Source organism: Podarcis gaigeae (genome assembly GCF_964106915.1).
Source record: "Podarcis gaigeae genome assembly, chromosome: 6".
In the NCBI taxonomy this organism is placed as follows: domain Eukaryota; kingdom Metazoa; phylum Chordata; class Lepidosauria; order Squamata; family Lacertidae; genus Podarcis; species Podarcis gaigeae.
In genome coordinates, this window is record NC_139682.1 from 18,233,630 (window position 1) to 18,249,753 (window position 16,124).

At 43.0% G+C, this 16,124-nt stretch overlaps 1 protein-coding gene across 6 annotated transcripts in view; it reads left to right on the plus strand.

The window, feature by feature from the left end:
• NFATC2 (nuclear factor of activated T cells 2) overlaps positions 1-15,615 on the plus strand; it is a gene marked incomplete at its 3' end in the record, with an annotated part of 132,473 nt that extends 116,858 nt beyond the window's left edge. For 4 of the 6 annotated variants that reach the window (XM_083744187.1, XM_083744188.1, XM_083744190.1 and 1 more), the window contains exon 10: positions 14,997-15,615. In XM_083744187.1, the coding sequence (XP_083600313.1) occupies positions 14,997-15,052 (56 nt within the window). Of the gene's footprint in view, positions 1-3,210; positions 3,300-14,996 lie in introns of all 6 variants that reach the window. The other 2 variants (XM_083744189.1, XM_083744186.1) reach the window with 1 other exon arrangement.
• Positions 15,616-16,124: the final 509 nt, after the last annotated feature.

Sequence of the window (16,124 nt, forward strand, 5' to 3'; positions counted from 1 at the left end):
AGCATTATCCCTGTAACTTGATCTCCAGGGAATTAAGCAGCCTGCATGCACACAGTACCCCCATTAACTGATTAACTGTGTGAAAGTCCTCTGGCCATCAGAAACGTAATGACTTTTCAGCTAATAACTCTGCAGGCTCAGGTGTGGCATTAATGATTGACAGGGCCTTGGCCGTTTGCACAGCAAGCTGGAGTGGGTCTTTGCAGACCAGTGACTCAGTGTGTGTGGATAAGGAGGCCCTTTGCTGGGAACAAACCACTCTGTCTCTGCTTCCCTCCCAGTTGCCTGGGGACATTGGGGAACGGGTGGCAGTTCATTAGTAGAGCATACGAAGAGCTGAATTCCTTTTTTAAAAAAAGATTTTTATTAAAGTTTCAAAAATTATATCAAAACAAAACAAAACAATAATACAAACAAACAAAAATAAAAACAAGTATAATTTCAATCCCTTATTTTCTTATAACTTACTTCCCCGACTTCCTCATACCTCCCCTTTCTGTATTCCAATTTCTAATTTATTAATTCAGCAAATCCTTTCCCTTATTTTTCATTTAATTTTTAGCCTTTCTTTTCTTTTTACTTATCCATTACAGCTGGAAACCACATAATTTCTAAACCAACGTCATTCTAACATTCATTAATTTTGCAATGTTTCTTAAGATAGTCCTTAAATTTCTTCCAATCTTCTTCCTGGCATCTCCCAATAAGAGGATTAGATTGCAGGTGATGTGAAAGACCTCTGCTTGAGACCTAGATTCCTTGGGCGAAGAACAGGTGTTTGTTTTTATGTTAAAGTATTTTTATCCAGCCTATTTGCTTTTAACAAAAGAAGGGCATGAAACTCAGCCTTCTGGTAGTTCAGTACCTGGCCAGCTAGATGCACCTGGGAAGTTCAGAGCTTTTTTGCAGCCGGAACTTGCTGGAACTCAGTTCTGGCACATCTTTTCTAGAGAAATAGTACTGGGGAAGCTCACCCTCTCCCTCTGTGGCTAAATTTCATTTAGAGGAAGTTTGTCACACTGAGGGCCAAATTCCTGTCTGGGCCACCTTCTGGGGTCCATGTGGCAATTATAGGTGGGACCAGAAGCAAAAGGGGGTGGGGCGGCCAATGTAAATTTAAAGGTGCTGATCTTTAAAGCCCTGGACAGCCTTGGTCCCTGTATACTTGAAGAAGAATCAACCCAGACATTGAGGTCTACCTCCAATGACCTTCTGGCAGTTCCCTCACTGTAAGAAGTGAAGTTACAGGAAACCAGGCAGAGGGCCTTCTTGGTAGTGGCAACCGCCCTGTGGAACATCCACCCATCACGTGTTAAGGAAATAGATAACAAGACGGCTTTGGGTGTTTTTATATTTTGCTGGAAGCCACCCAGAGTGCCTGGGGCAACCCAGTCATATGGGCTGCATATAAATAATAAAATTGTTGTTGTTGTTGTTGTGGTTGTATTTACAGTAGGCTAGTTTGTTCACACACCCCTCTATCGTCCATTCATTCAACAAGGAAGCTCAAGGACACATTCCAGACAGGGGCAATTTATTTGAGGAGGGCGAGAAGCAGGGGTGCTAAGAATTATTTCCTGGGAAGAGGGTGTGTGGCTGAGGAAGGGGTGTTCTGGAAGGGTCCTGAGGGTCAGATGGAGAGACAGAGAGGGTCACATTTTGGTCCCAGGCCTAAGGAATCCCATACTGACTCTAAAAGCAGCAAGAATGGCCAGCAGCTTGGGGGTAGTCCAGGCATAGGCAAACTAGGCCCTCCAGATCTTTTGAGACTACAGTTCCCATCATCCCTGACCACTTGTCCTGTTAGCTAGGGATGATGGGAGTTGTATTCCCAAAACATCTGGAGGGCCGAGTGTGCCTGTGCCTGGGGTAGTCCCTGCTTTTAAAAGGTCCTAAAGTGAAAGGGTCAGTGGAGAAGCTGTGGGCCATTCTTTAAAAAAAGCAAAACGGCAGGTGTCATTTTTAGGCGATGGGGCCAGGCAGCCCTTTTGAAAAATGGCAGTTGCATTTATTGACTGAACGAAGATGTCTGGAAAGGGAAACACTGGGGAAAAATTCTACTGCAGTAGCAAAGAGCATTTATGGATGGCAATGCGTTATTATACTAATACGTCATTTAATGTTTCTGTCAAAGCAAATACTGTGCGGTGGGACTTTAATGAGGTCTGACTGGAAAAGTGAAACAATATTGAATTGAGGCTATGTGATGAGAACTTTCATAAAGACTTGTACGTTTCAGATTTTTCCCCCTGCAGTTCTTCCTTGGTAGGTTATAAAATGTAGAAATGAATGTCCGGAGCAGAATTATTTCCCCCCCCCCCCTTCCATATATGATTTGTGCCACTTGCAGTGTGACTAGGGTTAGGCACTATATTCATGATGGAGAATGATTGTGTACAGCAGGTGAAACTGAGGGAGTAGTTATGACTAACTTAAGTCATAACTACTTAAGTTAATTGATTTCGGGGGCAGGGGGTCTACTCTGAATATGACTTAGTTAGATTCTACCCTGTGTGCCTGACATCCAGCTAATAAACCAAGGTGCTAGTCCTCAAGGCGACATGGAGTTTGTAAAAACTGAGCTGTTTGCAGATTATGTATTCACATGGTATCTGAAAAAGTATGCATGCACACGAAAGCTCATACCAATAACTAACTTAGTTGGTCTCTAAGGTGCTACTGGAAGGATTTTTTTTTAAAAAAAATTATTTTATTTATTTTGTTTTGTTTCGACTACAGCAGACCAACATAGCTACCTACCTGTATTCACATGGAACATCTTGAATATTACCCAGTAAGTTTTCACCTTTAAGGCGTGTGTGCGCACACACACACACACACACACACACATAAATGAACTATTTCCATGAACCTCTTGGGAAAATTACATTGCAATGTTATCTAGAACGTAAAGGATACGCCTGTTGAAGACCCCCTATTAATACTGAGCTCTCGTGGAATTTGCATCCTGGTTAGAGTACTGTACATCAAACATGAAAACGTGAGAAAGTTACTTCAAATGTACCTAAAGCTGTTGCAAGTGAAACATTTTGTGTGAATGCTGGTTAGTTGGTCCAGGGGTGTGTAGGGAAGCAATTCATGTGATAGCATTTAATGTGCAACAGAAAGCAAGCATTGTAACATTTGACCTTTCAACAGGGTCAAAGGTTACATTTCTTTCTCAAAAATGGTTTTGCAAATCTTTTTCAGAGCTGATAGACACACACCTTAGCTGGATACAAAACATTATATGAGACAGAATGACTGTGCTTTTTTGAACCAAGCAATCAAAGTCCAAGGTAATTGATATTTTCCTGACTTTTGTCTAGCTGCAGATTTTCTTAAATTTTGTTTGATTTAGCTGGGTTTCTTCTGTCAATGTCATTTTGGTTTGGTTTGGTTTGTTTTTGGTTGAAAGGTTAATTGTAGAAATATATAGTATTTGGTGGGTAGGGAAGTGGTTGGGCAGTGGGGCTGTGACATGTCGCATGCTGTGTTTTAAAAATCATTGACATTTACCAACACTAGCTGTTCTTGTTTTTAAAGCATTGGGGTCTGGAGTTTTCCAGGTATTTCAAATGCATTTGACTGTTCCAAAAATGAACGTGGCCCCTGTTCCTCAGGCCGCCCCATCTCCAGCCTCATTTTCCTATGGGGACTTTTCTGTGCAGTTGGTTTCTTAATTCTCTGGCTGTGCTCATTTTGTGTACAAAAATAAAATAAAAAAATCTGGTTGATTTCAGAAGGAATAATTTGCTTGGAGCAAGCCGTGCCGTATGGTGTGTATCTTATCTGCAGCATAGTTCAGAGACGAGAATGCAACCTATATAGCAGATTAACTTCAGGTTCTTTTGCCAAACACTAGGGGCTTGATCCAGCTGCTGATAAATTACAGAGCAATCCTAAATATAGGAATGCATCGTAAATTGCGCCCATTCCATAATCCACTCAGGGCTAGGCTGGCAGATGGGAAACACCCCCAATTTTATCAGTGCAAGTTCCACATGTTGCCATAACCAAGCTGAATGGAGTTAGGATCTGCTGTACGTCCCCCTGCCTGGTCCTTCTCCTGCCACTCTGCTGGAACGCCCATTTTTCAGGGCTTAACAGCAGCTGAGTTGCAATGAAGGGCATTAACTCTGGCTTATATGCAGCTGTAGGGATGCAGGTGGCGCTGTGGTCTAAACCACTGAGCCTCTTAGGCTTGCCGATCAGAAGGTTGGTGGTTCGAATCTGCACAACAGGGTGAGCTCCCATTGCTCTGTCCCAGCTCCTGCCTACCTAGCAGTTCAAAAGCACACCAGTGCAAGTAGATAAATAGGTACCGCTGTGGCAGGAAAGTAAACGGCATTTCCGGCACTCTGGTTTCTGTCACAATGTTCCGTTGTGCCAGAAGCGGATTAGTCCTGCTGGCCACATGACCCGGAAAGCTGTCTGTGGATAAACGCTGGCTCCCTCAGCCTGAAAGCAAGATGAGTGCCGCAACCCCATAGTTGCCTTTGACTGGACTTAACTGTCCAGGGTTCCTTTACCTTTTACCTTTATCTACATATGTGTGGTTTATACCTATTAGGTCCATAAATTACCATATATATTCAACACAAAAAAAGCAACAATTAGTTGTTGAAAAAGGACAGCTGGACATATAAAGGGCCCCATTACCTTCAGTAGCTTAAGGCCTCATTAAACCTCAATCTGGCCCTGGTAAGAGGATTCTCCTCGGAGGCTCCTATAATTCAAGCCCTGGAAGTAAGGTGAGGGATGAGGGAAGATTCCGTTCCCCTCACCTGCAAATTCCTTTCTGAGATATAAGTGGACACCTTGCTCCTGCTTTATGCATGAACTGGGTGGATGCATGAGTGCATTGCATAGCTGCAGCCATCACTTCTATTGTGACCCTCAATCTTTGGTTTACAATGGAACTATGGTTTGGGTTATAGGGACGTGGGTGGTGCTGTGGGTTAAACCACAGAGCCTAGGGCTTGCTGATCAGAAGGTCGACAGTTCGAATCCCCGTGATGGGTTGAGCTCCCGTTGCTCAGTCCCTGCTCCTGCCCACCTAGCAGTTCCAAAGTATGTCAAAGTGCAAGTAGATAAATAGGTACCGCTCTGGCGGGAAGGTAAATGGTGTTTCCGTGCGCTGCTCTGGTTCCGCCAGAAGCGGCTGGCCACATGACCTGGAAGCTGTACACCGGCTCCCTTGGCCAATAAAGCGAGATGAGCGCCGCAACCCCAGAGTCAGTCATGACTGGACCTAATGGTCAGGGGTCCCTTTACCTTTATGGTTTGGGTTAACCATGGCTGCTTAAGCATGCATTAAATATCGAACCATGTTTTGCACCAGGAAAGGGGAGGAAAATGGCAGGGCGGGGAGAGAAAGGGTAAGGGGCAAGAGAGGACATTTCCAAAAATGGATCTCATTTGTAAAAATCTTTAAGCCATCTTCAAATTTATTTATTTTTCACCAAATTTAGTACAGAGAAAAGGAAGCCAGTGAGTCTAGATGCCCTTTATAGTGTATGCATTTCAATGAATACAGTGGTACCTTGGGTTAAGAACTTAATTCATTCTGGAGATCCGTTCTTAACCTGAAACTGTTCTTAACCTGAGGTACCACTTTAGCTAATGGGGCCTCCCGCTGCTGCACCGCCGCTGCCGCACGATTTCTGTTCTCAGCCTGAAGCAAAGTTTTTACCCAAGGTACTTTTTCTGGGTTAGCAGTGTCTGTAACCTGAAGCGTATGTAACCTGAAGTGTCTGTAACCCGAGGTACCACTGCACTGGTTTCTGGTGGGGTGGGGGGTGTCATTTTAAGGGTGTCATTTTAAGGGGTGAAACGTAATTTTTGCAAATTTCTTCTGTGAGAGGTCTCAAAAATACGTGTTTGGGTGTGAGCAATTCAAATTTGCTATTATTTTTTGTGATTGGACAACAATTAGCTTCCTAAGTCTATGTGTGACGAAAGAAGCACATAAACTGCTTGTGAAAAACCAAAGAATTTTAATTTTACCTTCTGAAAATGTCAGGTAATTCTAAATGGTAATCAAAATAATTAAAAATATTATTAATATAACTGCAAGTACTTCGCAATCCTTTTTAATAATTTCTGTTCAATTTTGCCAAGCATGAATTAAACCAAAATATCTTTTGAATTCCCAAGACATGTTACGACTTTTTGGCACCCCTCATTTTTAGAATTTGAACATTCTGTAGGGGGACAGGCAGGAAAGACCTAGTTTTGGGCTTCCTGGAGGCATCTGCCTGCCACTGTGGGAAACCAAGATACTTGATTAAGTGGCCACTGGTCTGATTCAACAGGAGTTTTCTTACATTTTTATCTCAGCCTCGATGATAAAATGGGAAGGGGACAACCCTAGAGTCATCTGCGACTGGACTTAACTCTCAAGGGTCCTTTTGTTGTTGTTGTTTAGTCGTTTAGTCGTGTCCGACTCTTCGTGACCCCATGGACCAGAGCACGCCAGGCACTCCTATCTTCCACTACCTCCCGCAGTTTGGTCAGACTCATGTTTGTAGCTTTGAGAACACTGTCCAACCATCTCTTCCTCTGTCGTCCCCTTCTCCTTGTGCCCTCCATCTTTCCCAACATCAGGGTCTTTTCCATGGAGTCTTCTCTTCTCATGAGGTGGCCAAAGTATTGGAGCCTCAGCTTCACGATCTGTCCTTCCGGTGAGCACTCAGGGCTGATTTCCTTCAGAATGGATAGGTTTGTTCTTCTTGCAGTCCATGGGACTCTCAAGAGTCTCCTCCAGCACCATAATTCAAAAGCATCAATTCTTCGGCGATCAGCCTTCTTTATGGTCCAGCTCTCACTTCCATACATCGCTACTGGGAAAACCATGGCTTTAACTACACGGACCTTTGTTGGTAAGGTGATGTCTCTGCTTTTAATGATCCTGTCTAGGTTTGCCATCGCCTTTCTCCCAAGGAGAAGGCGTCTTTTAATTTCATGACTGCTGTCACCATCTGCAGTGATCATGGAGCCCGAGAAAATAAAATCTCTCACTGCCTCCATTTCTTCCCCTTCTATTTGCCAGGAGGTGATGGGACCAGTGGCCATGATTTTAGTTTTTTTGATGTTGAGCTTCAGACCATATTTTCCTTTACCTTTACCTTATGGTAAATTGAAAACAGAACATTGAGAAATAGAGACAAATCGAACTGAGACATTTGCCCATCACTAGCTATAGTTTAACCAATGGTTAAATTGCTAGTTTAGAAGATGATGATGATTTTTATTTATACCCCACTCTCCCCGGACAAAACCGGGCTCAGGGCGGCTAACATCAAATATATAACACATCACCATAAAATCAAGCAATCAATTAAAACACATCTTAAAATCCAGTCAGAATCAAAGTGAAATCCAATCAGATGGCAACCCGCAAAGTAGGAATGAGGACCTTAAATGCTCACCAGGCCTAACTGATCTTATATGAGCCTGTGAGAAAGGTTGGAGGACCACTTTCATGCAAGTTCTTATAAGGATGCTGAAGCAAATGCATAAATGCTGCTGAGCATGGCGCATGTTTACATGGATCGGCTCGTGCCACATGCACAACACACCAGCTGGGATGTGTGTGGATGCTTCTGCTCTGTAATACAGACTGTTCTTGGGTGCGTACTCTTTCAAAATCTGTTGTCCACAACAGTGTAATCCTGTGTACACAGCACTCCCCTTTATCTAAACCTCTGATTATCTTAATCTTTTGGATGCCGTCCCAACCATTTGACTAAATGAGGGCACATTTTTATTAGATATTTACAAGAATCAAAGCGCAGTATTCAGGCCTCAGGAATTTTTGGACTCTTTACCATCATCTCCCCCTTTCCCCCTCCACTGCAAAGGCAGAGTGAGTCATAATAAGCTTGAGATATCTGCTGTACAATCATCAAAAGTACATAAAAAATATGAGTGGATTGGAAAAAGTGAATATGGAACAGTTGTTTACCCTTTCATGTGATATGGGCAGGAGGGGTGATAACATGAACTTGTGGCAGGTTTTAAAAGCAATGTGCTCCACACCCCCGCTATGAATAGCATATATTTGACATGCCGGATGCATTCAAAATTAGTTCAAAAAGGGCCTAGATGAAATTACTGACAATTAATTTAAGGTGTTTCTCAAGCATGCTCAATGCTGCCCACTCCATTGCACTTGAAAGTGTAAGGAAATGTGACTTTGGAGACTTTCAACCAAGTAGAGGATGTTTCGTTAATTAAACAACTGCTTGTGTTGCTAATTTAATCATTGGATTGCCAAATGGCTGCCGTAGATCCTATATGCGAAATACTGGAAGAACTAGAAGGTTACTTAAATACTTTAGCAAAATATTCCACTCATTGGCACAAATAATACTCTCGTTGAAATTCTCTTTGGGTTTTCTTATGATAAGGCATGAAAAATAGCCCTCAAAATGACTTCACTTACAGCTCCACCAAATTGTAAATGTGTTGTTGCCTATTAAAATCAGCTCCTACCAATTAATCAAGCAAACTTTAGTTGATTGATCTACTGATTAAATTAATCTAAGCTTGTGGCATGAGTTACGTTGTATTATTTAGTTATTTGAAAAACCCTGGAATCCATACGGCATAGCTCAGCCCATTGCCAATCTAGCTTTGGATTTTTTGCTGTCTCCATAGCATTAATCATGAACCAGCAATTGCACTTGGTGCAGTATAGGCTCCATTACATCAGGGTGCAGCCTATTAGTCTTTTGTTCACTGGCATGCAGTTGGAAGTTCAACCATCCACTCAAAAGCATCTGAGCATGCAGCTTTAGATAAGTGTGCTGCTGATCAATTGCCAAAGCTTAGGATGTTGCTTAAACTTTTAAAAGGCTGGTGTGGCTTATCAGGTCTTGACATTTTTTGGATAGCTCTGGGGAGATGAGCCTAGAAATTACCCTGATTTAGAGCGATGCTACAGTGTTAACCGTTTGTATCCAATCATCTATACTCTGGAGATACCCTTGTCAAAGTTGCAGGTCAAATCAGTGTGGCTTTAATGATATTTCCATGTATCTGGGCAGGACCGAGCTGAAGTGGTGGGCTCTTAAATTTCAGCGGCACCCCATGCGACGATAAAATTCAGTGACCCCCTGCCTCTCACACTCTGTTTTGTGACCCCTGTGGCATGGCGCCCAGTGCCAACGCAACAGTCATGCTACCCGAAAACTGCATCTTTGGGGGATAAGAGTTGCCATGAAGGACAACTTGGAAACGTTCGCTAACTAACCTCTGCGTGTTACTGGAGAGCATTACTGTTGCAAAGAGAAGTGCAAAAAACAGTTGCAAAAGTGGTGATGTTTGCAGAAGCTGGTTGTTTGACTGTCAAGGTATGGGCTATTTCAGCAGGCACCCTCAGTGCTCTTTGACATGCTGGAGTGCAGGCGATGACAGCTTCAGGCTGCAATCCTAAGCACACTTACTAGCAAATAAGACCCATTGAATTCAGCAGGACTTTCCTCCAAGTAAACATCTTAAGAATTGTGCTAGGAAGCATTCCTGCTTTTTAAACAGCTTCGCTTTATTGGGCACGCAGTATGATGGCATTTGCATTTCTGCAGGAAAGAGGATGCTGCCATCCTTTTTGAATATTCGTTGTCCACAGCGCTGCTCCTGGTGCAGTCAGCTCTTTATGCAATCACATAATGCACAAGCCATCTTCACCATTCATGTCAAAAGAGGGTCCACGGAGCTCTCCTCTCCATTGATGTGAGGGGGGATCTCATTGTGGGCAGGAAGACCCATGTGTAAATGGGCACAAATGAAAAATGGCTGAAATCAGAGTAGGGGGTGTGACTTCAGTTCTGGTCTTAGCTGCAAGAGCTTAAATGCTAATTTAAACTTGATGCCTCACATGCCAAAGGTCGTTAGTGGTGCTCCATGTGGCTTCAGTTGTGTTTAAATTACACTTCATTTGTGCAGCACTTACCCTCCAACACCCCTCTGATGAAAATCGGGACGTGTATCTTTTGGTGCCTTGGTCTCGCAGCCGCCCGCTGACTTGTGCAAGACAGTAGCACCACTGCAAGCACCGGCTCCTCCTCCTCCTCCATGCTGGCACTGGAGTGGGGGGGGGGGACAGGACATTCCAGGATCACATCAGAAGCCGGTATGGGTTCTGTGTAATTCCAGGGATGTCCTGTGAAAATCAGGACACAAATAGGCGCAAGAGAAATCCAAAGTGAGATCAGAAAACCTGGCACAGGAAGAAGCCGGCTGAGCTCAGGGTGCTGGCTGCTTAAATGAGCGAGGGATAGATCCAAGGGAAGCCCACCATTGGCTCTGTCCCCCACACAGCCCAAGTCCCAGCCTGCACCCCCATTTGCCAAAGCCTCCTCCACCCATCAGGAAGGGCCCAGCCAGGTTGAATTCCTCCGTCGGGGCCCCAGTGAAGGCTTCTCCGTCCTGCAATGCCGCCACACGCGAAAGGGTGAGCGGGCTTATGCAGGTAGGGGCACACTCTGTTCTACACTTGCGTCCCCCAGTTTCAGCAATCCATGTGCAGGACTACTGATGGCAGTCTCCATAGCTGGCAAGAACTTTGCAGAGCTCCCACACCCACCAAGGGAAATGCTGAATTTAGCACTGAATGCTGTTAATTGGAACTCAAGGCTCCTTCTCCTCAAGGCAGTAAACCTGGATCTGGCCTGTACCACTTCAGAGTATTGTTGGAGGCTTCCTCTGTCATGTGGCAGAATGTTCCTTGATGGAAAAAAAGAGATCACCCTGCAGGGAACTCCCATGTCAGGAAGGAGGCCACACTAGAACCATATACTCCCTGGCATCTAGTTTTCTGTGAATGTTTATTTTATTTTTTGGCAGGGGGTGGATGGGAGGAACATTCAGTTCTATAAATTTCCATCTGAAGAGGTACAGACCAGATACAGGTGAGGGCGAGGTATGCGTACCTTATGCACTGACTTGCATTTTGTGGGCATAATCCAGAGGCATAATCCAGCAATCCTAATTGCTGCCAATTAGGTGTGGCAGCAAACCTGTGAAAGAAATGAGACCTGATTCTTCCATGAGATGTGTTCAGCACAGCTCTGAACTGGGCTTTATCTATCCCTAGAAGCACTTGCCTCAGTACGCTTGAAAAAGGTTAACATCATTTTGCTCTTTAATCCATCAGGGATTTTCCTTGCTCACATTTAAAATGTTAACACTATTCAACCATTCCGCCCTACACACACACACACACACACACACACACACACACACTTCTTTCTTTTTCTTATTTGGCTGCCTTGGTGCTTTCTAACAGGAAAAATGTCACATTTCCAAACAGGTTGATTTCATTAAATAAAAGGAAATGTCTCTACAATGGAGAGCTCCCCCCCTCCTTCTCCTATACCTAACTATGTGAACAAATGTGTTGATAAATAAAACAGCCCGCAGCTCAGTCTTGCTTGTTTACAGAAAGGAAATGAAGCTCCACTCCCTCATTAGTGCTGATGCCCACCTCTTTTTACCTAACTGCTATTTTTAGCACTCAAGAGACTGAAAAATTTCCATTGAAGATCTGCTCTTCTCATTTCCTGGGTAGAGAAAACAGGAAGGCTTTTTTAATTTTTTAATTTATTCTTTTTTAAGTGTCAGCCTTTGGGTCGTGTGAAACTAGATCAATTTCACCTCCCGCTGGCTGCTCCCTTACATTGCAACACTCCAGAAGGGCAGCTGATCTGGGAAGCAAGTGGGCTTTCAGGCTTCATTATTTACAAAAAACCAAGCAGCTCCCCAAAGTCCAAATATAAAAAAAAAACGTACTGCCTGATTCCATGCATGGGCATTAAACTGCACTCCAAAGGTTTGGAGCACATTCGCAGCACAATTTTATGTTGCAGGACGTTTTATCAGGAGCAAGAGTGTATAAGACTGCAACAATCTTAGACACATATCTTATGTTCGTAAGATAAAATCTCACAGTGTCTTGGACTTCACGGATCTTTTCACTGTAATTTTTGCAATCCTGTGGTTGTAGTTGAGGAATCTAACGTGATATCCTGTGGAATATCTCAGCCCCCTCTCACTGCCCCCCCCCAAGAAAGATTAAAACAAAACAAAACAAAACAAAACATGATAATCATTTAACTAACAATTTCAAATTCAAAAGCCAACGTTTGTACTACAATTGTAATAAAATCACTATAAATTGGAATGTTAGTCGAGAACATTGGACAATTGTTAATCAATATAATTCTGAGAGTTCATTAAGTTTTTCCGCATGAAACCTGGCCAGTTGCATCATGCTGCACATTTCAGTAAAAGGTAAAGGAGCCCTGAACGGTTAAGTCCAGTCATAGGCGACTATAGGATTGCTGCGCTTATTTCGCTTTCAGGCTGAGGGAGCTGGCATTTGTCCACAGACAGCTTTGTGAGTCATGTGGCCAGCATGACTAAACTGTTAAAATGCCATTTACCTTCCTACCACAGCGGTACCTATTTATCTACTTGCACTGGCATGCTTTCGAACTGCTAGGTTGGCAGAAGCTGGGACAGAGCAACGGGAGCTCATTCCGCCAACCTTCTGATCAGCAAGCCCAAGAGGCTCAGTGGTTTAGACCACAGCGCCACCTGCACTACGTTTAAGCTATGTTTAAGCAGCTGAGCCCGAACAGCAGTCAGCCAATGTTCAGCATTGCCCAAAAGGAAGGGAAATGGAGACCCTGGGTAATAGTGGAGCAGCAGAATTATTTTTTTAAAGGAACTGCATTATCTGAAAGATTGCCTCTTCAGACATTCTTTCCCATGGTCGCTGAGCTCCAGAGAGGATGCTGTCCTTAGCCATGTTATCCATGCATAGAGTTTAAGGATTTAGGAGCAGTCACTCTTGAACCTGCCTTGGGACCTTTTTGATTCTAGCATCACTGTTCTCTTCAGATACTGGACATTCTTTGTTTAGGCTGGCTTTAAGTGGTCATTGATTTTGGGTTAACGAAGAGTCAGACACAACTAAACGACTAAAGAACAACAACAAAAATATGTGATGCTAAACACATCTTTAAATACTGTGTTTGGGATGCCAACATTCTTTGAAAAGAATTAGCAACAGGTGTTATGGATCAGGGCCACACACGGTGTGGGGATTAACCCTTTCCTTCTATCTTTTACCCGAAAATCCTTTCCCTAGAGCTGCCATTTTTTAAATCCTTTGTTTTTAGTTGGATATGTACTTACTTTGATATTTTTTGGTTTGTTCTATCATTTCGACCTTGATGAGGGGTTATTCCTGTGAGCTTTATGAAGAATGTGCTTAACCACATGGAGGCATATAGAATACATACTGGCTGACAAAACCAACAGGGGATTGGGTACATTTCCCATTCATTATGAGGAATCATCGTAATATGCCCAAGAATGTGAATTGATCAGAGATGCTTTTGTACATTGTCTGGCCAATATGCATAATTCCCCACATGAACCAATACATAGTCGATCAATTACTGTTCACATTACCCGTGAACCACATAGTGGTTACTTGTGCATATTCACTAACCTCACCTGGACACCAGCTAAACATTGCCCAGCTAAACGTGCAAAATCCCCTGTTTGTGTTCTCAGTTTGTGGAAATAAATGTTTTGGAACAGGAAGCATGCTTTAATTCTCTTTGAAATGAAACAGCTAGTGCCAGGTTTGACAGTGGAACTCTGTAAACATTAGTTGAGATGGATTTTTTAATACTGTATTGAAATTGTGGATAGTATTTTTATACCTTTGGCCATGGAGTCATGGGGTTGTGAAACTTTAGAAAAAGCGCAGACTTCAATCATTGTCTCAGAATCCTCTTATCCAGAAAATATGTTAGTTCTCATCTTCTTGTTGCAAAAAGGTTTTTTTAAAAAGTTCTTAAGGCTGCAAAGAGAGGTTCACCATTCTGTGAGTGGTATCTAGTGGAATTTCTCAAGCCAGAAAGGATTTTCAGTGAGGATGCACAGACTTCACTGCTGGATAGAACTCCTACATATACAGCTGTCAATTTTGCCTGTTCTTAGTTCAGAGTATAGGTTGAAAAATGGGGGGGTAAAAATGAGAAGCTATAGCATTATGCTGCAAATAGTTTTAGATGCATTATTACATTGCATTGCCATTTTGTATTCTTCCCTCCCTCCAAAGAGCAGAGAATAATGTATGGCAAGGGTCTGATGCCCATTGTAGGATTGGGGGCAGAGCAAAAAGTAGGTGATGCTAAAGAGGTATTCCAGCTAGGCAAAAGCAGCCAAGAAGGACACAGAACAAAGCTAATGAGAGTTTGACCTGACACACACACACACACACACCACACCACACCACTTTTCCCAGTTCATTAGTTTATTGTTCTAGCCAAAGGCCATGACAAATTTGTATTAAGCAATATTATTAATAGAGTAATACAAAACATACATCTGTAATATAAAAATCTGCAAAGATTTAGCCATGTTTATTAGCATTAAAGCAGTTTCCCTTGTGCATCTCTTGACAGCTCTAATTCGAGTATTATTTTGCCCTTTTAAAATCCAAATCGCCAACATCCATGATGTAAGAGAGAGAAGTTACCAGATGCAGCAACTAACTCAAATCCAGCTTGATTTCAGATTAAACCTCTGAATCACCACAACAATTTATAGCAATTTTATCTAACTCATTTTTTGTGTGGGGTGGTTTTCTTTAAGCCAGTGCACAGAGGCCTACTCTCTGTGTTACAAAGCTATTATTGCCGCTCAAAAGAAACCAAACCACTTCTGCCTGCATTTACACACACATTTACATTTTATCTTCACAACAACCCTGAGATGGTAGATTAGGCTGAGAAATGGTGACTGTCCCGGTGAGGTTCACGACTCTGTGATGATTCGAACTCAGGTCTTTAATCACTCATCCATGCTGGGTCTCTGCATTGCTTTTGATGGCAAATCACACTAGTGACTTCAGTTACTGTTCCCTTTAATTGTAACACCTTTTTTCCCCTGCTTCCTCTTTTCCTTCACAGTTAACGAAATTATCAGGAAAGAGTTTTCTGGACTCCCTGCCAGAAGTCAAACATAGAAGAAGAGATTTGCGCGACAACTTTTACTGAATGCTTCCGTACCTGACCTCTTAGATTCTTCTCCTGCCCCGTCAGCCTCCTGCTTCCTTAACTGATCATCTCAAGGCACCGGTTCAACACCAGGAACAATGCACTGGCTTCAAACCGACAGCTTTGACTTAGCAGCTCGGCACCTTTCACTGTAAACATCAAAAAGAACACTCTTCCTTTTGTCCAAAGATCATGTCGTTCTCATGTAGCAATGCATGTGCTTGGCACAACCTATTAATATGACTACAGAGAGAGAGAGAGAGAGAGAGAGAGAGAGAGAGAAGAGGACTTCAGCAGCAACGAAAAGAGAACATCAATCTAGAAGCCTGTGTTGAAGCAAAGTAGAATTCTATGTGTGCTGGGAACAACAGATGAATTGCAAAGTCGCCCGCTCAGCAAAATACAGAGTGTGATGTTCCTAGAAAATTATCAGATTTGGGGAGGGAGGAAATTAATGGCCAGAACTAAATATGAGATAACGCATAGGCAGTGTGAGACAGAAAAACAGAAAGGAACAGATCTCTGCTTGCATCATGTACCGTAATTTTCGCTCTATAACACGCACCCAACCATAACACGCACGTAGTTTTTAGAGGAGGAAAATCCGTAGGCATGCCACCTGTAGGCATTCCCTCCATAACACGCACAGACATTTCCCCTTACTTTTTAGGAGGAAAAAAGTGAGTGTTATGGTGCAAAAAATACGGTATTTTTGTTCTTTTTTAAACCGAGGCATCGCTCTGCACGGTATCATAGGAGCTTCGGTGTAATGCAGGAGAGTTGCTGTAATGGAAAGGGGGAAGAAAACCAGGCAGTGTAGGCATAATGCTTTGTGATTGTGGCTTTACCACATTGTTGCTCAGATCATGGGATGCACTGAAGCCACATTCTCACTGCTTTGGACTAGAAAAGAGACAAACTTAAGGCATAGTACAGCCCAAACTTCAGTTGTAGTTTTTTTGTAAGGCCTGCAGATTTCACAGAAGAGATTTCAGCATCTGCTTAAAACTCATTTTTGAAATCGGTGGAACTTACAGTGGT